General features: G+C 31.9%; 2 protein-coding genes across 2 annotated transcripts in view; one reads left to right on the top strand and one right to left on the bottom strand.

Moving 5' to 3' along the window:
- LOC123715377 (actin-histidine N-methyltransferase) overlaps nt 1–17,227 on the bottom strand; it is a 29,972-nt gene extending 12,745 nt beyond the window's left edge. Inside the window, exons 1-4 of the mRNA XM_045670363.1 lie at nt 16,765–17,227; nt 15,919–16,140; nt 15,349–15,437; nt 14,698–14,837 (exon numbers count right to left, since the gene is read on the bottom strand). Coding sequence (XP_045526319.1) covers nt 14,698–14,837; nt 15,349–15,437; nt 15,919–16,140; nt 16,765–17,050 — 737 coding nt within the window. The 5' untranslated portion in view covers nt 17,051–17,227. The remainder of the gene's footprint in view (nt 1–14,697; nt 14,838–15,348; nt 15,438–15,918; nt 16,141–16,764) is intronic.
- LOC123715376 lies at nt 4,319–14,486 on the top strand. Its single transcript, XM_045670362.1, has 5 exons — nt 4,319–4,665; nt 10,397–11,131; nt 11,719–12,982; nt 13,055–13,609; nt 13,680–14,486. Exons 1-5 carry the CDS (start codon nt 4,525–4,527, stop codon nt 14,171–14,173), a joined length of 3,189 nt encoding a protein of 1,062 aa, XP_045526318.1. The 5' UTR covers nt 4,319–4,524; the 3' UTR covers nt 14,174–14,486.
- Nucleotides 17,228–21,302: the final 4,075 nt, after the last annotated feature.

Genomic DNA, 21,302 nt, shown 5'->3' with positions numbered 1-21,302 from the left:
TTACTAAAACCGCTATTGACAAACGAGTTTGTCGTAAAAAGACGAAAATTAAGAATTATATAATATACTTTAAAAATGGGTATACTGAAATTACAGAAACAGAAAAATCGGTCAGGCGTATCAAGTTTTGGCTGAAAAAACTGTAACACGTATGTGTTTATTAGACCGAATATATATTTATTTTATATATATAACATTATATGCAGTAAACGCAGTTAAACCCGTTTACGACGACATACCAGTTATATTGACCAAAATCAAAGGTCCCAACTGAATTCTATTTCCTTACAACCTCATCGGCTTTTACGACTATCGGTTTTTACGACCAAATATGAGTAGTCTTTTCGATGTCGTTATAGCAGATTTTGACTGTAGGTATTGGTGGTGTTAATTTTTATAATAGTAAAAATTACGACCAAGTTATGAGTAAACATATTTTGACCACACGTTAAGCGTAAATTGTCATAGATTAGAATTTTTAAATAATTTCAGTACTTTTTAAACGAAAAAAATCACGTTTCAAATACTTATGATAGTTTGTGTTCATCACATATAGCATATTAACGTTGTAAGAACAAGCTGAATAACTCATATATTATTTCCAAGTGGTTGGTTTCAAGATAGAAGAAAAATAACTATATTCAACTGATACAACACAGATTGATCAACAAGTCTGTTTATAATGACAAAAAACTGGTAAAAGCCACACATTCTACATAACGAGAACGCTTGCGCAACGCGATGTGACAAAAAATATACATTGGAATCATCATTACGTTAATTTATTATCCGACTTCATAAAAAGATTCACAATTCCAGTATTGGCAATGAAGTCTTAATAATAATGACTTTTTCAACTTAAATACGCCATTCGTATTATATACGGGCTTGTTTATCAAAGCGACTCTAAAAATTTAATTAATATTTAATTTATATTATTTTCATTAACTTAACTGGTCCAGCTGTAAAACAAAAAGACGTGATATGTACATGATGTTATATAATAAAATTTTGATTAAAATTGTAAACCAAAGATTGAGACTACTTTAAATCTTCGATTGTGATGATACAAATACTTTTTCATATTAATTTTAATAGATATTTTTTATGTAATAGGAGGCAAACGGGCAGGAGGCTCTTCTGATGTTAAGTGATACCGCCGCCCATGGACACTCTGGACCTCCACTGGACATTGCTAGAATGCTCGCAAGTGCGTTACGGGATTAGTACATTTCTAGGATCCCTAAGTCGAAGTCACCAGAAGTCACCATTTTCCTTTGGTTTTTTATAAATTATTTTTTTTTTAATCTATTCGTGTTTGCCTTGTCACATTCAATATTTCTTGTAGCAATGTATCAGTACCTAAACAAATAAAAGATCATAAAATTGTTACGATAATAACCAAAACGCGGAAATCGTACGAAAATACGCGACAAACATAATTTTCGATGTGATTAATGTGCGTAATACTAATAACACTCATTATATATATATTATTTACTTCACTTTCCATTACTCACGTAATATTAGACTATACAAAAAGTATTTCATATTACGTACGAAAATATTTGCTTTTAAAACAATTGCATTTATAATTTTATATTAAACTAGCAGCCCGTCCCGGCTTCGCACGGGGTAGACCATTATTTATTTGTAGAAAAAAGTTGTTGTAGTGACATAACTACAATAGTTGGACATATGCTACCCCGGAGTTTTTTGTAGACATTATGATGTTATTCAGTATTGTTGTACATTATTTTGTTCTATCGCTAATAGTTTCGGCAGCGCATTCGACGAAAGACATTTTAAGACAAATTTTTCTACACCTTCGGTTACATTGTTCCAATTTTACTAAGTATCGCTAATTTTTTTCAAAATGAAATGTAGCCTATGTCAAATTGGAAGAATGTAGCATTCTATTGGTGAAAGAATTTTTTAAATCGTCCCAGTACTTTTTGAGCCTATTCATTACGAACATACAAAAATAGGTACAAATCTTTATAATCAATAATAATCAATCAATAAAAATAATTAAATCTCTTTATAATATTAGTGTAGATAATTTTATATTAAATAACCTTTTCTGAACCTACAGTTGTTGCTTTTTCGCTCAAAATACGTTTTATTGATATATAAAGGCAAAGCTTCCTTGCATACGACTAGGTCTGAAGATGTATTTCCTATGATTTCCTTCGCTCTATCACATATTAAAATAACTATAAAACCATTAGGACATAGCCGGGGTTTGAACATACGACCTCGTTAGTCGCTCGCCTTGTTTAACAAGGCTTATAACCCTTTGACAGGACTCTAGACTTGAACAGATCAGAAGTAAGGTATTCTGATGTGATGTTGACACTTTTTGGAGTTTACTCCTTAAGAAACGATTTGAGTTATAAGGCCCGGTACGGAAATTTTATGAGGAGTAAAATCAAGTGTAACACGAAAAGTTGAGGCGTTACGTAGAAAGAGACAAACATATATGTCTATAGGATTGAACTCATTCTCTCTCTAAAATTGGATTTGTATAAATTGAACACATATATTATTGTTATTATTATTATTTATATTGTTTTGTAACATACTTTATGTAATACGCTTTATTGAAGTAATATAAATAATCCGAATTACAGATATATGTTTGTTTCTCTTATCATTTTAGCAGATGCGTTCATTTACCCTTTTTTTCTATTCGATAAATATCATAATTATCGTTCGTAAGGAGTAAACTCCAATCGTGCGTCGTAGCTGACACACACACACATTTTTTAAAATTATACTTTAAAAAGCTGTATGTGCTATATTGGGTTACTTTAGAGTCCTCCAGTTGAGACCATCGTTTTCCTGACCAGATTTTTTGGTCTACTTATTAAATAAAAAATTATAACGCCATAAAACTAGAGTTGTATAAAATAAGCTCCACTCTACATCCATTGTAGTTAACATACAATATACAAAAAGAGAGATATATAATTGTATTATTCTAAAAGTGGCTCCCGTCTGAAAGGTAGCCAACCAACCAACTTTGTCCTGTTTTTTTATCTTTTGCCGTCATGATAAAACTGTAGCCACTCAACACTTTCTATCCTATATTTATATTATGGTAATCCCAATTAAGCAACAACTATAGAGCCATTAATTCACAAGTCGTTTAAAAATACTTTCTTCCGAGATAACTTATCACAACCACGTTGATCAGTGTATTGTGAAACGGAATGTTTGACGCGTCGTCTCCCATGCGGAATGCTCATAGACAACATATGGAAATGATGTTTTTATTTTAATGCAGTTTTGCGAGTTTCTTATGAGATACTTTAGTTAAGTTATAAATTATATGTTATAGTTTATATTATGTTCTTAGTTTTATTTTTATATTAATAAGTTTTCTATTGTTAGTATTAAGTTACTGTAATAATGGATAATAAATGTTAGACAAATTATACAGAAACGCACTTTCTTCGCCCAAAGGTTTTACTCCTTCCGAGGCCCTTACCATTCCACTTCCTTTAAAACAAAACTATCACTAACATTTCAAAACTCACATTACATACATTTACTAAAAAAAATTGCAAATATTGTTTATTTATACATTTGTTTTATGTAGGAATCATAAAGGTAAATACAGTTTATATGTTAAAAGGAAGAGACTGGCAACAACACAGGGAATTACCTAAATATCCTGTATATTGTGTATAATAAAGCTTTTCTTTTGTTTTTCTTTAAATATTTTATAGTTTTTTGATGATAATCATTAGTAGATACATTTAATGTTTCTACCAATGACTAGACTACGAACATAATCAGACAAACGCAGTTCCCAGGGACATGCCTGTGTTGTGGGTGGCCAAACACTTTTTCGTTCATATAATATTAATAGTAATATTTATTTTTAAATTTGCTGTGATGATTTAGATGCGTTTTCAGTGCTTCTATTGCTAAATATTTCTTTTTAAAATCTTTCACATACTAAATAGTGGGGCGAATACTACACCACTTAATATGAAATCAAAATTTAGATAACTTGGTTTCTAGTGTTATACACTATAACTAAAGTCCGATACGTAAGCATTAAAGTTATCTAAGAATCAATAATACAGTAAGACCTCAAATCTAGTTTAAAATCCTATTATATATAAAAAAGATTGTCGATTGATTTAAAATACCTGCGTTTATTAACACAGTTACAATTACTCATACGGTAAGTTGAATTGTTAAGCCTTATTGTTCTTGTTCTAACGCCTATTGATTACAAAAGAAAACCAAATCTAAGCAATTACATAGCTGCGCAGGCTCAGGTCCGCCACTCATACGCATCGGTTAGCCGCGTGCGGACGCATACACTTTCACGCTCGAATAAAATAAAAAAAGGGGGGAAACGCGCGTGAGAAATCTCGAATTTTTCCCTACTAATCAGCCTATTGACAGACACTACAAGTTAACATAAACAATTGATAAGTGTACACCAATTTGCTTCTTTTCTTTCTTCTATCCTTCTTTCCTTTGTGGTTTGTGCAGTGTTGGAATATGGGTAGAGCCGCAATGACGCTACTTAGTACGTTGGCTGCGTTGGTTATTATAGTGCATACCGCTGAAGAGGAGTATGAGAGGAGTCAGAGGGGGCTGAGAGCCAGGTCCATGGATGTCGGATCACCTGGATATGAACAGGTAAGAGCTATTTTTTTGCTTTTAATTTCAATAGGATTTCTCATGAATTCTAAGTAACATCAACTTGTTGTATCAACAACCATTTGTTTCACAAATATAATAGTTGATTCCAAAGAACTCATTAGCTACGTGATCTAATATGGTCTTTCCACTCGTGTTTCGATGTATATTTTATATAATAATAACCTCCAATTTATAGACTTTTAATTATTTTATACATTCACTATTTTTATTAGGTAACAAAGTACTGCACACTTACAAATTGAATTAATTTTGGTTAACTTTACCAAATAAACATAAAATATATATCGTGTATGAAATCCGTGTTAATTCGTTACACCATTCTAAATAGATTATTTAAAACAAATAATTTTTCAATTCGACCTACGGTTTCTGATACAAACTGTTTTTTTTTAAATATTAAAAAAACATGTGTTATACGGAAATTATCAAACCAAATACATCATTTTGCAAATGAAAATTTTTATAAATATTAATATCGGAAGTTTCGATAACGCAAGCGTTTTTTAGGAATTTATAAAGCTATAGATGAAGCTCGTTATCGCAGTGAATACTTGTAAGACATGGAAGCATATCCATACAAATTAACATAATCATATTGGTTGGAGAGTTTGCTCGAAAGCGACACGGTATATATTTCTGTATGCAACGAAGTGTTAATAAATAAATAATCATTAAGACTCGCGAACAATTCCCATTAATAAAACTAAATAACTCCTCAATTACAAACCCTTTTGTCTATTTATGTCAAATTGTATTTACGCCGTATAAAAGACAGATTCTAAGTTGAAACGATGCAACTAGAATTCATTATTTATGGATAAGTTGACTAATGTAAAATTTAAATATTCTAAAAAACTTACTTTAAATCTAGTTCGAACTGTATACTGTTAAACGAGTAAGACGTTTTTAGACTTCTAATGTAATTGTTGCAACTTTACAAACTTTGTGTTTAACAAAAAACTTGGCAATTAAAAAGAGTTGCGGAGAGTTTATTGCCAGTTCTTCTCTTCCGTTCTACGCTCTTGATTTGAGAGCTGCCAGTAAATGTAGAATTAGAAGCATTTAGTGTATTTCATTTTTTTTGACGTTCATAACATCTTTGACTCTTAGTCATAACTAAAAGTGTGCTAAAGTTCGTATGATTGACCATACATATACTTTCGTTATGGATTTGGTCCAGGTATGTACGACAAGACACAATATGCAGTGTTGGCCTAGTGGTTTCACCGCGCGACTTTTATCCCTGAGATCGATTGAATCCCGGCTGTGCACTAATGGACTTTCTGTCTATGTGTCTATGTGTCTCGTACCGTAAAGGATATATTGTGAGGAAACGGCTTGCCTTAGACCCAAAAAGTAGACGGAGTGTGTCAGGTACAGAGGTTGGCTATTTGATTGACAAATGACGAAGCATATACAGAAGTCCGAGGGTCAGACCTGAAGAGGATGTAGCGGCGGTTAATAAATGTACGACAGGACCAACTCAAACCCACTTCACCATTCACTGTTGTCTTGTATGTCTTATTTGTTTGTTGTCTAACCTAACCTAACCTAACCTAACCGCTTCCACCTAAATAGCCAAACCACCTAACCTTTCGCTTTAGTATCTTTGTCACTAGCTCTACTTTTAACCTACACTGTTCATTTTTATGAATTAATGAAATAAATGGAACTCAAACTGACAGTGGGCTACAACTGGAGAAGAGTCGTAAAGGCTAGAGAGCAGTCAGTGGAAAGGGTTTTTGGAGTTCTTGAGCAAGGCACACCGAAGTACGAGATATACTGTAGTGTAAATATATTAAATATCACAGATTACAGAGTATCGTAATATAAAGGCTATATTATTATCATACATAAATGGAAACCAAGCGGAAGTAAACGCAAATCAATGAAATCTAAACCTTTCCAATGATATTAATTTTACCAAACTCATAAAATACTTGATTTAACGGAATTAAAAGCTGTCGTTTTACGTTGAAATGTATATTTGAACACTGTGAATTTTTTTCTCAAATCGATCCAGTACTTTTCCAGTTATTCGTTACAAAAACTTTATAATACTACTACACCAGACTATAGAAATCTATTAATCGTACGGTATTTGAAGCTTACCAAAGTTGATTAAGGCATTTAATTGCAAATCAGTGTTTTCTATTTACGTAACTCGACTGTAAACAACTGATTTGAACTACTTAGTGTCGGATTTTATGAATGAAAAAGATTTTCTACGTTTAAATTTTAGCAAAGTAGCAATATTACACGTATGACGTAAGCACAATTTAGAAAATGTTTTGTAGTTAAAAGCAAAATGGAATTTGCATTACTAGCTATTTATAATCTGTGCATATATTTATTTTGACGCACAAACTGATTAATAAATTAATTATTTTTAAAGATACTTATCTGTAATTTCTATAACAGTCACTTCCTACTGCTTTCAAGCGCCTTTTAAAATTGTAATTGTTATGTCTTTATGTGTATGTATAGTAAAATGCTATTAACATTTTCGTGCCTGTTTTTTTATTTTTAATTATACTTACATAATCATACTTTTAAATAAAATAAGCTATATATGTTAAACAGTTTAAGGACACTTCTATATCATTACTTGTATATATTTTTTTAGACATCTTTTACTTGTGATGTTTTCTTATAGAATTATATGTACAAGTAATTGGAAGATCATTAAAATTCATCAATATTTTATTAATTTTATCAACGATACCATGTACACTACAAATGCGTTATAATACAGCGTTATAATAAATCGAGATTATGCAGCGAAACATTACTCGAGAAAGTTCAGCCGTTCTTTGAAAGTTAAATTGATTTTACTCTGACGATGTTATTTTATACATTTATTTGATAATTATAGCCAAACCAAAGGATTTTACAACTTAGAATTTCATTGTAGTAACAAAATATGGAACCTTTATACTTCTTAAAGTAATTTTGATGATCAATTATTTTGAAGTTTTTGCTTTATATCTTGTACAATTTTATGGATTGTGGTTGAGGCCTTGTATCTATAGAGAAAATATAGGTAGACAAAGATTCAGGCGCCTCAAATGTCAACTAGCGTCAATGACCCACAACTTTTTACTCTAGAGACAAGATTATTAAGTTTAACTTTTTTATTTATTTTCTGTAAAGTATATTATATAACCAAGCCAAATATAAAATCCAATATATAAGTTAACCAATGAACAAACAACAATATTGTTCCTCAACAGCTTCTATAATTCGTACGGAACTTATCGACTCGACTTACAAAGTATTACGTATAATTATCATAAACTCGCAAGCTCGCGCCAAACTGGTCAAGCCACTTTCAACTTTCGTATTACATGTTAAATATGTTTTATAACGGATTTCTTCGATGAGATAATAACATAAAATTTTGGCGTTTTTATCATAACTTCCGTCCGGATCATCGCCGGCTAGGATCTCACGTATTTTGCTAAAACATTTTGCGACAATATTTTTTATTTTTCAGTCAATTAATATACAACTATAACAAATACACATTTTTTAGGATTCACACTAATTGGCCCGTTGTACGACGTAATTATTAATTCTAATTTCGATTAACTTCAGCTGAAACTAAACTTAATTTTTTTATAAATGTGTCTCTACTGATACATCATGGACCATACGATCTTGTCTAATAAGTAATTTAAATCTAACCTAATTTTTAAAGTATATTTAAGACAACGGATTAAACAGTACTTATCCGGAGTTGGATATATTCGGAAGTGAAATAAAAGCATTTTTAAGTGCCTATCTCATACCTAATCCGCTATTTTGCTACTTACTTTAACTTTGTATAAGACTATACGCAATACTCGCTCGCAAAGTCGAGCGACTTTGCCTATCTTGCCGAAGCAGTGTACAAATTATTTGAAGTCTATAAATGGACGAAGAAGGTGACGGAATGGTTTCCTCGTTATAACAAAAGAAAACGAGGAAGTCAAATAAAAAGATGGGAAGATGATGTGCGAAGAGTCCTATGTGGATGCGTAAAGCTAGAACCAGAGAAGAGTGGAAGCCCTTAGAGGAGGCCTATGTCCAAGGACAAGCTGTTTAACAAAAATTAACCGGCTTGCCGATTAATTATTAGTATATATTTTTTTTAGTCTTTCATTTCTTATGTACTAGTATAAAAACTACAGCAATATAGGCTTTTATTATTATTATTAAGTATGAGGGTGTGCAATTATTTAATCAATTACCGTATAAAATTCGTAATATTAGCATTAAAGACACTTATCAGATTGAGCATAGTTGACTAAAATTAGCACGACTGGTGGTATCTCGGTCGTAAATACATATCAAGTTTCTCATGTAAATATTTTGTTTTTTGTAATGAGACATAAAGTTCTTGAAACATTATTTTAGCTTAACAATAAACTGGTATTGCAATTATTTATTATGTATCTTTTTTCATATTTTAGATAAGATTTGTACATGTACCGTAGATATATGTATGATCTGGTAAACTTCAATAAATAAATAACAGCACTACTTACAGTCCCTTTTCTGGGAAAGAAACTGTTCTTGTGTTCTATTTTTTTACTTGTGTTTAGCACTTTACTAACACTTATTCAAATGGTTGAAACTTGAAATGAATTCAAAAAGTTCTACATCTCCACATGAAGTAGCATAAAGAATGTTTTTGTCTATAAAACGGATGTTAGATAAGCAAACAAAACAATATTATTAGCATACAATACCCAGAGTATTTGGTGCACGATCTCTCTTAATACTTATATAACATTTATATATTATGGTAACTAAATATGCTTTTTTGCCTTTTCTTGTTAGGGTTTTGGTATCTTACACAGCATACGTTGGAAGGCTTGGTCTCAACTACGTCATAATCCTTGCTCTGCCTTGTGTTGTCCAAAAAATGGTCGGCAGAGATGGGGTATCGAATGCAGTGGTATCCTTCTGTGAGCATGCTACAGAAGGAGCCGGAGAATGAAAGAGGAAGCGCTTTAGGACGCATACTAGGGTTAGAAGATCTCCTACTGTAGTGTGCTGCATCGAAGGTTTTTGAGTGTAACATGGGGGTAGAATGCGAGAGCGACTGGGGCGTGTGTAACGCGACTTTGTAGGAACTACTTGAGGTGGTTTTAGTGGGTATTTCTCACCCAGTCTCTGAATAGCAGAGATTCTGGTGTGGGTCGACTCCAACATACCTTTGCAACATTGGGGCCGAAGATGTGCAAATGCATTACCACCTCGGATATAAAAAAAGGGGGAATTGGTATCTCACAAAGGTCAAAATATGTATTTAAAATTTTAGCAGTCTATTTACTTTCGCTAGTTCGTAGTGAGCTGTGGAATCGGCATGTGTTTCTTTTGGCTGCTGTCTCTTATAGTAGAGTTATTTGCCCCACTATTTTATATATACAAATGGTCTGGTGTCTATGACAATAAATTGAGTTGTATTATACAATGCAGATATAGTGTTGTAATGTTTTTTGTATTAATTGTATTTTTTTAATTCTTTACTTTATAACGAATTTCAAATTGTACTCTGATGTATCACTTCGAACACTAAGGACCCCTTAGTGGATGTTTGGTGTTTATTGTACTTGTAGTCTTTTTAGTTTATATATATTAAGCAATAAGAAAAATAAAAAAAACAATACTATACTTTATATATTTATCCACTCTCATTAAATATTCAATATCTTTTCAGACATGGAGAGCGATGGAAGTAGAGCCAATGCTGCCAAACATACCCCAAGGTGATACTTGGCGGGATGCAGAAGCAGAACCTAAACGCAGACGAATGCGGAAACGAAAACGACGACCACAAATCGATGAGCCAGACCTTTTAACACAAGAAAGACAAATATCTAGCAATACCCAGTCTCGAAACACTGAATTCGCTGTGGATCCCCCTGACACAAAGCGACATAGAAAACATAATCGTAAAAATACAAGGAATAATCAGAAAGATTGGGAAGACGAATCTGATGTCGAACGACCAGTCAGAAGACGTGGACATAGACGAAAACGACCTCCCACTATCGATTCTTGGCCAAGATTAAGCGAATTCGACCATTTAAGACCAAGCGAAGCTATAGCCGAAGAAAATGTATGGAACAAGGAAACCGAACCCATTCACAACGAAAATATATGGAACAAGGATAGTGAACCCATTGACAACGAAGATGACACAAATATAGAACAGGAAAATAAAGAAGATATGGAAGAAAATCACGACGATACACAAGACGTTCCAATAGAAGTAGTTTCTGAAACGAATGCACCAGAAAGCAATGCTCCTGTGCTACAGAATGACAAATCTTTATCAGAATTCTCATTAGAAAGTCTTATCAAGAGTTCAGAGGACGGTTTGTCATTTACAGAAGTAAAAAACAAAAAACCGCAAAGTGAAAGAAATAAAGCCCTAATCAAGATAGCTCAGGTATTTTGTTTTACATTATCATTTCAATTCCACTTCATTAAATGACGATTTATCATTTGGCGAACAGGTGACTTCCTTGCTTGTTAGGAGTTTGATTGCTACAAATTTGAACTTAGCTAGAGCTTTAGACTTAAGTCCATTAATACATTACAAAAGCCTAACCGCAACTGCAGCTGTAATTATTTTCATAGTGTTTTAATCTAGTGTTAATTAATCTTCAGAATCGTTTTAATTTGAAAACAAAACGTAAAACGGAAGCGCGGAGGTTAGCAAAGAGTATGGATAAAATTATTCCACTTTGCAAGAAAATATCATTAGAGGAGTATAAACAAAATAAACCTTTATATATCGAGGAAGAATTAAAAACGGTATATTGGTAGTAATTAACAAACTAACGGACCAGTTACAGAATAAAGAATATAATTCATAATTTAGAATAACAAAAATCACAAATCTCATGTATACTACACAAACCTAAGTAACAAAAATAATTAAACTTATTAACAATTATCGTTGTTTTGAGTAATATTTGTGTTTTACACACAACACTTGAAAAACAACAAATGATAAGTAATATTATGTTTCAGAATAATGAACCGTTGGCGCCATTGACGTTAAAGGCGATATTAAAAAGATCAAACGGAAGAAGTCTAAGTGAGATTTTGCAACAAAACAACTTGTCACTAAGCGATCTATTACAAGGCAGAGTAAACGCATTGTCGTTGCTTAAATCACGAGAAGAAAACAGTGAAAATACAAATCAAGTAGGCGACTTCGAAGGTATACCCAAAAATAAAGATGACAGTGACTCAACATTTGCACATTCAGAAAGTAATCAAATAAACGAATATAAGAAAACTAATGATCCCGAACCTACTACGACAACAACAGAAGTCATTTATACCACAGAATATAAATCCACTATAGAAAATCAAAGTGTTTCGTCTTTGAATGATACCGCTGAGGATATTACAACTACTCCGAAAACCTTTGTTAGACGTAGATTTCCATTTAACCTACGCCGTCGTACAAGACCTGTTAACGGCACGTACAAAGGACAATTAAGTCGTGATCTAATGGCTTTGACAACAAGAAAATATCAAAAGAATAGAAATATACACAGATCAAGAGAGTGGGTAGAATATATGCCATCGAATACAAAGTCACGGAAACTTAAGCCTAAAATAGAAAATAAACAAAATTCCGAAACAGAGAGTTCAATTTCAATGACAACAGTTTTAGTTGAAGAAACTACTCAACCCACACAAGACCTAGAAGACACTGTACCAACTTCCCCAAATGACTGGGAAATAAGCGATTCAAACTCTTTCACACAACATAAAGTAACAGACGCGCCTGAATCTGAAGTGTTTTCTACCACCTTCAATTCCGATGACATACTTACCACTGTGCCTGTAACAGAAAAGGTAGTAACAATTACGCAAAAGCCACAAATCATTCCACATATAAGGTCTATGCTTAACGCGTCTGAGCTTCGAAGACAAGCCCTGAATAATAGATTGGAGAAGAAGCGGTTGCGAGAAAAGAATTTGTCTACTGAATCCCATGGCCTGTTACAAAAAGATGTCTTAAACGCGAACAATATGCAAACATCATCTGAATTTATTGCCAAAACACAACCCAGCACAAGTAACACCGATATTGAAACTGATTTTACTACTTTAGAAGATTTTTTGCCGACGGAGGCTGCCATTAGGCATCATAGTCGGATGAGGACCACTAAGTCTCCAAATGTCAGATCGTCATTACTGCCTAAAATCCAACCATATATAACTGCAACAGAAGAAACAGCGAAATTCGAAATAGAAGAAATATTAAATGACTCTATGAGTAAATATTATCTGTATAATTTAATTAATTAATTAATTTGACCTTGATTAAAAATTTAATTGTTTTTTTCAGCTCGTGCTAGGCTATCAAGAATACTTAAGGAAAGAAACATGACGTTAAATGAATTAGTAGAGCACAGAGAGCGTGGTTCTAGTCATGTACACTTGGCTGACATATTCCACAATGCATCTAAGGAGCCGAACCCACCGGAGCCTTTCCTATCCAAATCACTAATTGAACCAATATCAAAGGAAACATATCCTTTGATAGCTTTGTTAGAAGCGAATCTTCATGACCCAAAGATGAATTTGGAAGAAATTGGTGAACCTTCAAATTATATGAATATCCCTGTTGTCATGGACTTTGGTAACAACGTGAATGAGAACGGTGAGAATATGGGTATAATGTCTCTTTTCAACAAAAATAATGGAAGTGTAAATGACAGTGATGGAAACGAAAAACAAGAGAAAAATATAGATATTACGCCGGCAACTGATACAAAAGATGAACAAAAACAAATTAGAGAAGGTCGCACCATGGGTTCAGAAAAAGGCTTAGTCAATTGGAATGAACTATTTAAACTTCTTCACAATCAATCACAAGAACAGGAAGTGCTTCAACCAAGAAGTAAGTAAAATTTTATAAATACCAAATATATGTACTGTTTCGATCTAACTGATGTTTTATATTGTTTCAGTATCAACAAAATCAGAAACGTTACAGAAAATATTACCTGACGACGACGAGGAAGGCGACGATATAATTGCCTTTGCAGAGTTAGATAAATTAAAAGGAAATTATGTAGATACATCTAAAGAGGATTTTGAATTAAGATTGTTAAATAAAATTGAAGAAACGCATGCCCGTCCAATTTATAACTCAATAAGTAACACGAGATCAGTGACTGTTGTAACCGCAAGTATTATAGGTCTAGCATTAGTGCTATTTTTGCTAACCTATGCCGCATTTAAATGGAAGCAACAAAGTAAAATTATAGAAAATAAGCAATGCAACAATGACGATAGGCTTCCTTCGCCTATATTTGAGAACCGAAAGGGTATTAGAAGCAGTACTCGTAGTAAAAGTCCTATGCTAACATCAAACATTTATTCTGTTAATACATTAGATACTCATGCAGGAACAGAGTCGCCAGAGTACATGTGGGATTCCTTAAGAAAACCGTTTCAATAAATGGTAAAACATTTCAAGTACACCTGAAAACCACAAATTTAAATCTATGGTCCATTGAAAAGTTCATATATGTTTCGGTGAACTTTAGCCCATTATAGCTTTGTGGACATCCGAATTGTTATCATTGTTGCATTTGTCATAAGATTAGACTGATTTAAGCATAATTTATTATTATGGAAAATAAGTATATTTTTCTTATTATAGTTAGAAAGTATGGGGTTGTTAATATTATTTAATGGTAATTGGCAATTTATAAACTCAGTATTGAGGCAAGTGCAATAATAGTTAAGATTTGTATAAAATACTATGTATTTTCAGACTTCATCTAATAAATAAGTAGAAATAATTGTTTTATTATTGTATGTACATAGCCATTTCAAAAAATATTAAAAATAACAATTGTGATTTAAAATAGGTTTAGGTTATATTAACAATACCTATATATAATAAAAAGATGGTAGCTACTAACTACTAAAGCAAATTGCCTATTAAACTTACAATCATAACAAAAATATTCTACTTACCTATAATTTTCAAAAGTGAAAATTTCTTTTAAATTCTTTAAACCAGGTTGGTTCGATTTATTTATCCTGAGCCAGAGATATGAATATTGTCGAGCAATGTTTGTATATAGCTTCATTGACGACTCAAAAGTTGGTGATGGCTGAAAACATTTTCATATTGAATTAAATTTTAAAATGAGACTTAATAATAACATCTAAATAATAAATGCAACTTAATTTGACTTGTGCTAACACAGCCAGATGTTATGGCAAGACATTCCTGAGGTTGATGGTTTGACCCTGCCTTATGTACCAATGTACTTTCTATGTATTCTATGCATTTAACACTTATTCATATTGTGAAGGAAAACATGATGAGGAAACCATCATGCCTTAAATCCAAAAAGGCGACGGAGTGCCAGGCATAGAAGGCTATAAGCTATAAGCCTATTGCCTATTATTCAAAACCAATAATCACGAAACAGTTTTTTAAATATTTATAATGCTGATGTTGCAAGTTTTATGTTAACTCAAATTGAAATTGATACCTTATATTTAGATTAGAAGATTGCAACACTTGTGTTGATTGGATTTTGAGTTTTAAATAGTTTAACTCATAACAAAAGTGAATAATAATTATTTTATTAATGTATTAAAGAATTTATAATATACCTTCAGTTCTGCCAATTCTTCTAAATCAAAATATAATACTGTGGAGTATGATTCCGGCAAAGTGTCAATGTAGGGTTTCCAAAATGAATCTGTAATAAAAGGATGGTTAATAAGAATAATATACATTTGAAATATAACAATGTTATATGAAACATTAAGTTTATGAGACTTTAAATAAATTTAAAAGAAAACTAATTAGAGCACTTAGCAATAATTATATCTGTCTTAAAATCCTTCAGATTACATTTTGATAATCATAATGAACTCAACTCCTTTATTGCCTATAATGTTAAACTAGGCTTTCCAAGGCCTTTGGTGATAGAGGAAAATAAAAGCCATAAAGATCTTCCCTATCAAAGCTTCTTGGTTACAGTTATTGACCCTAGTGGGCTTCTTGAGTCAGACAGATGAAAAACAAATAGTAGTTCTTAAATACAAGTTCAAATGTGCCTATTGTATTATGACAAATGTTGGTTAACTTGTTTAACTATTTGTCTGAGTAATTAAGAATGAATTGATGGCCATTACTTGTGGACCATGTAGTGTTTGCGTCTATAATACCGTACCCACCTGATTTACTTTTTTCAAATAACAAGAAAAGTGCTAAGGTCACATTGGGCATGTTTTGCATCAATACATCATCTTTTATGAATTCTGATAAATCAGACTTCTGAGCATCAATTTCAGTCATCATAACTTGTTTGGGAATAGTTAAAAGCAGAGAATCCTCTGGAAATGACTTTAAAGCTTTGAGTCCATATTCATAGTCTTCAAATGATGCAATTTCCAAACCTGAAATGTAAAAAGAATAAGAAGTTAAATATTAAATAATTGAAAATGTACAAAGGATGGCAAAAAAAGTAGTGAAAATACTAAATTATGTCTTCCTTTTCTGTTCTCTTTTGTCTAAAACAAAAAATAATGCCAAAGCTTTATTGAACTTTTTCAAAATTTAGTGGATACACAGAAGCACTTTGGAATGAATAAACTTTGTAATAATGTTGTCCTCAATATCTTATTCATTTAAAAATAAATACATAAGTTCATTTCGGCTTATCCTAAATACAATGTGTATTAAATAATAATACAGTACATAAAAATAAACAAAGAATTGTATTAGGAGTGTGTGTTGTATCATTATTTAATAAATTAAAAATTTAGACAAATTAAGCTAAAATGACTAATAACTAAACCAAAATAAATTTCTAACTAAATAAAAAACTAAACAACTCAAATAAATTTTTAATATAGAAGCCAAGAGTTTATAAGTAACATTTAGCTATCTAAAAAAGTATGTACTAAATTCTGACTAGTTCATTTGTATAGAAGAACTATGTCCTAAATATTAGAAAGTTATATGTATTTAAATATAAAGAAAAGTTTTACTTTCTAATTTTAATACTCATTAAAACATACCTTCAAATTCTACTTCATGCTCCTTTAACCACATGACATACTTTTCTATGTTCTCATCTCTTGATTTTTTTTGCTCTTTATATGAGCTATGCTCATAGCTCATTATTTCTTTGGTAAGGGGTATAATTTCCTTATGATGATCCCATAATTTGTTCTGATTAGTCGCACCGAAGAAAACGGTAGTTAAATTTAATAACTTTTGAACTAAATTGGTCAGTTCTTTGCGTTTTTGTTGATGTATTTTATTTTCTTTTTCATTATGCTTACTTTGATGTTTTCTGCCCATAATTCCTGTATAATTCCGACTTTATGATGTGGCACCGAACAATAGGTATTGAATTTATTAGTTTAATTATACTCAGTAATTTACAAAACGTGGGAAAACGATTGAAAATCTAAAAATAGAGAGCCATTCGACTACCGTACAAATTAAAAGTAAAAAATAACAAAGTAAAATTATCAATGTAAAATGATATCTGACATATGTCATCAGTTAACAGACTTGACAACAGGCATTTGTGTAACAATTGACATTTATTGTTCAGCGAAAGTACAGATAAACAAAACATCAAGCAGATATCGTAAAGTACAATACAGGGTTTTAACAGTATATGCATATATATATATATATATATATATATATATAATTAGGCAAATCACCATAGGTATATTTTATGTTCACTATATAAGAAATATTTTTTTTTTGTTTTACACTTAAGCGCACGTGTTAATATTGCAAGCGCTTACCTATGTATACTGCATTCTTTTTCTTTGTAGTATTAAAGACCTCACACAACTAATACCATTTTTAAAGGTCATGGGAAGGAATGAAATATTAGTATAAATCATAATACATTAAATTGTAACATAATTTAAATTTGTAAAAAAGCTGCTTTTGGTTTATCAAAAATTCCTTTCATCGCCTTAGATTCTCAACGCCACTTTTATCTAACTATAATAAGATATTGACTATCTTAGCCCTGCATACCTATGTTGTTATGTTCATTTTATTAAACCTTTGGGCCCTAATTACTATGAGCGAACATTGACATCGAAATATCTGGCATTGGCTATGAAGTCTTGGCAAACGCATTCTAACTTCCAAGAAAAGTTATTTGAAAGCGCCCCACTTATCAGTGAAGAATTGCAGTTAAATAATTGTTCAATTGATTGATTGTTTTTTAATTTTGTGAACAAGTCGATCTCATTACGGACAAATGATTTATAATTTTTTCGAAGTATGATTTGACGGCATGGTATAAAAATATCTGTATACAGCGTAATAATTAAAAATATATAATAATAAATAATTAAAGACTGCCATCATCGGTGTTGCACATACTTATGTGGAAAATGACATTTTAATAACGACAAAATAATGAAAAAATAATAATAATGGTTTCTGATATAGATGCATGAAATATTTTTTTTTACTTCTATTTATTATTATATAGAGCCTATAGGCAATTAGATTTAATTTATTACACAACAGATAAAAAATGTAATCGACTCGAAAGCAAACTTTATGACAAAATCTATATATGTCTTTTAATGAATTCTAGCAAAAATATCGCAAAGAACGTGCTATCAGTACATACATACACACAGTAAATACGTAACGTAATGTAACATAATTTGCATATACATATATTGGACAACGCTTCTTCCAGTTCAGAAGTCCCTTCCTTTACAACAAAATTATACATTTAGCTAATACCGAGGTGGGTAAAATATACAGAGACTGAAAATGTGCACACAAATTAATCAAAGGTTTGATTCACTGTATTTTTCGTTTTATTTAGCTATTCATTTTAACATACTTAGTGATTGCTATTTAACTGTACCTCGGAAGGGTCTGGTCACCCACAACACAGGAGCTTCCCAGTGTATGTAGTATGTATTGGATTCGACATATTGCATTCATTCATTGCTATGTGTCAACCCGACGGTCTCTACGTTTAAAAAATGCATAACAAACTGATGATATTTTGATTTAACTTTAAATGTGTGATCAGTCTATTCATCTATCTTTCATTATGGCCTAATATATTTGTGACATAGTTCCCTTTATTTTTATATACCATTAATACACTAGCAGAGTTGTCTATGGTATGTACCTATGCCAACTTCCGGTTTAAAGGAATGTTTTACAACAACTAGATGTAACCGAGGTACTTAAAGATATGCGATACTAGTATAATGTCATCATCTAAACTGGCCAAGAGTCTATATGAATCATCAAAGCCCGTCGCAAAAAGTTACACATATATTGGAACTGAACAAAAACTATACTTAAGATTGTTATGGGTTTTTTAACATTAAATAAAACAAATTAGCACATATTAGGATATCTATAAAAGTAACTTCGAACAATTAAACTAGAAAAATACAAAACTAAAATACATTAAACTAAGTCTTATAATTAACTTAACTAAATAAAAGTGTGCGCCAGAAGGATTTCGGTTTATCCCACCAAACCTATTATGTGGTAGCGTTTACCACAAACAAAATTGTTAATTTATCATTCAATAATGAACATCTAATTTGAGGACGTTTCCCAAAGCCAAAAAGGAAGAAAACATTTCATCACAATAAAATAAAACCAAATCTTAAAATAATAATTAGAAAACATATCCCATAACACAGTTATTTCCGAAATAATTCAAAATTATACATCACACCAGATAAAATTAATGTCTTAAAAGCGTCGAAAACACGGCAATCACCGCCGGTGCCTCCCATTTTCTCCCTACCCTCATCCTATTATGAGATCGCGTAGGGTATGCCATAAAATATATACCTACATATCAAATCACGAGCACTGTTGGCCTAGTGGCTTGAGGGTGCGACTCTCATCCCTGGAGTCGATCCCCTACTGTGTACCACTGGTCTGTTCTGTTTATGAGAGCATTTAACACGTTCGCAACGATGAAGGAAAAGATCGTCAGGAAACTGACATGCATTGGACCCAAAAAGTCGAATGTGTCACAGAAGGTTGATCACCTACTTGGGTATTATAAATCTGAGGTGCAGACCTAAAAGATTGTAAAAAAAAACCCTTACACAGGTTTCCCAGCTCTTCCATAACAAATTTAATCGTAAATTCCATAATATTTTATATAACTTTACAACTTTAATATTTTATTCCTGTTTAGTTTTTGTTTTAATAACTGTGTATTACATGTATTTTGCACTACTTGCCTATCTTATTTAATACATTTATTTTTTCTTTACTCACAGTGGTTGCCTGGAAGAGATCGCTCGTAAGCGATAGGGCCGCCAGTTGCCCTCCTTTTGATTTAATTATGTTAATTTTTATTTTTATTTTGTAGTGTAACGAAGTGTAAATAAATAAAAACACTGTTTACAACACGCGTGAGTGTTTGAGAGTGAGTGAGTGAGTGTAAAGTGTAACTACATATTAGATCTCAGGGGCATCTGTAACTCTACTTAAGGTATGTTCACAAGCCAGTCCTTTAACCGATTTTTACGGTACATATTTCACGATACTGTATAAATACATATATACACGACAACTAGCATAAAGCAAATATAAGCATCGCTATCTATATAACGGGCAACCAAATGGGTATGAAAGTGGATGCGTCGGCTAAACCAACCTTATACATATTTCCTGGTATTATTAACATAGGAAATCACTAGGCTTTAATAGTTATCCGGCGAGAGCTTTGCATAAAGTTCACGCATACTTAATGTATGCCACGAGCGCTGAGCTCATAGCCTATAATAGAATTCTCAATCAACTTAAATGCTCTGTAATCGGACTAAAGCGACTCCGAAGCTAATACAAACTTAAAACAATTGCGACCGGTTTTAAAAAGAACTTTTTCACATCCGGGATTCGACGCTTATTGACAGCGACTAGCCATTTCATTTAATAACTTTCGATCGAAAATACCAATTTGTTATATTTAATTTCATGTGTTTTTTTATTGCTGCCGTTACTATGTTTACATGTTTTATTTTTTGTTCAGTCACGACTTCTTTTAGTCATCCTCTGTACTTGGCAACAAAATCTAAAAAAATTGTAGCATTTTTCGCTGTTATTACAAAATAAGTAAGACTCGCTGTCTTGGCGATGAGAACTTATAAAATGGCAACCACGAGATGGTAAAAGGAAGACAGAGCAACAGATGAGCAAACGATATGAAGAGAATACAGGACACGCTGATCACCAAAACTGGCACATCTGTAAGGTTAAGTTAGAATATGTAACTAAAGGTTTATTAACTGGTTGCCAGCAATAAAGGCTTAATAATGATAAGAGTCGTAAGGGCAATTTGGAAATCCCGTCAATAACACACAGGACAGATACAGTTCTGCTGCTATTTTAATCTACTTTTTACTAACACAATAAGCCAAAATAGCTAGTGCCTATTAATAAAGGCATTTTAAGTACTTACTACATGATGGTAGAAAACAGTTAAGACTTTTCTGTTGATACTTATATGTTGTTTCTATGTTTTATGATTTACGTTAGAGATCTACTAATTTAAGACGGTTTGTTGACCCAGAGA

Source organism: Pieris brassicae, chromosome 10 (genome assembly GCF_905147105.1).
Source record: "Pieris brassicae chromosome 10, ilPieBrab1.1, whole genome shotgun sequence".
In the NCBI taxonomy this organism is placed as follows: Eukaryota; Metazoa; Arthropoda; class Insecta; order Lepidoptera; family Pieridae; genus Pieris; species Pieris brassicae.
The sequence above is the reverse complement of the archived record's forward strand: the minus strand, read 5'-3'. Positions and strand labels throughout refer to the sequence as shown.

What these genes read in the sequence shown, in the direction of transcription:
- LOC123715376 (XM_045670362.1), top strand. Translation starts at nt 4,525, where the DNA reads ATGGGTAGAGCCGCAATGACGCTACTTAGTACGTTGGCTGCGTTGGTT. An exon ending in AATATTAAATGACTCTATGA is followed by an intron (nt 12,983 to 13,054) that starts GTAAATATTATC and finishes TGTTTTTTTCAG; the next exon opens with CTCGTGCTAGGCTATCAAGA. An exon ending in GGAAGTGCTTCAACCAAGAA is followed by an intron (nt 13,610 to 13,679) that starts GTAAGTAAAATT and finishes ATATTGTTTCAG; the next exon opens with TATCAACAAAATCAGAAACG.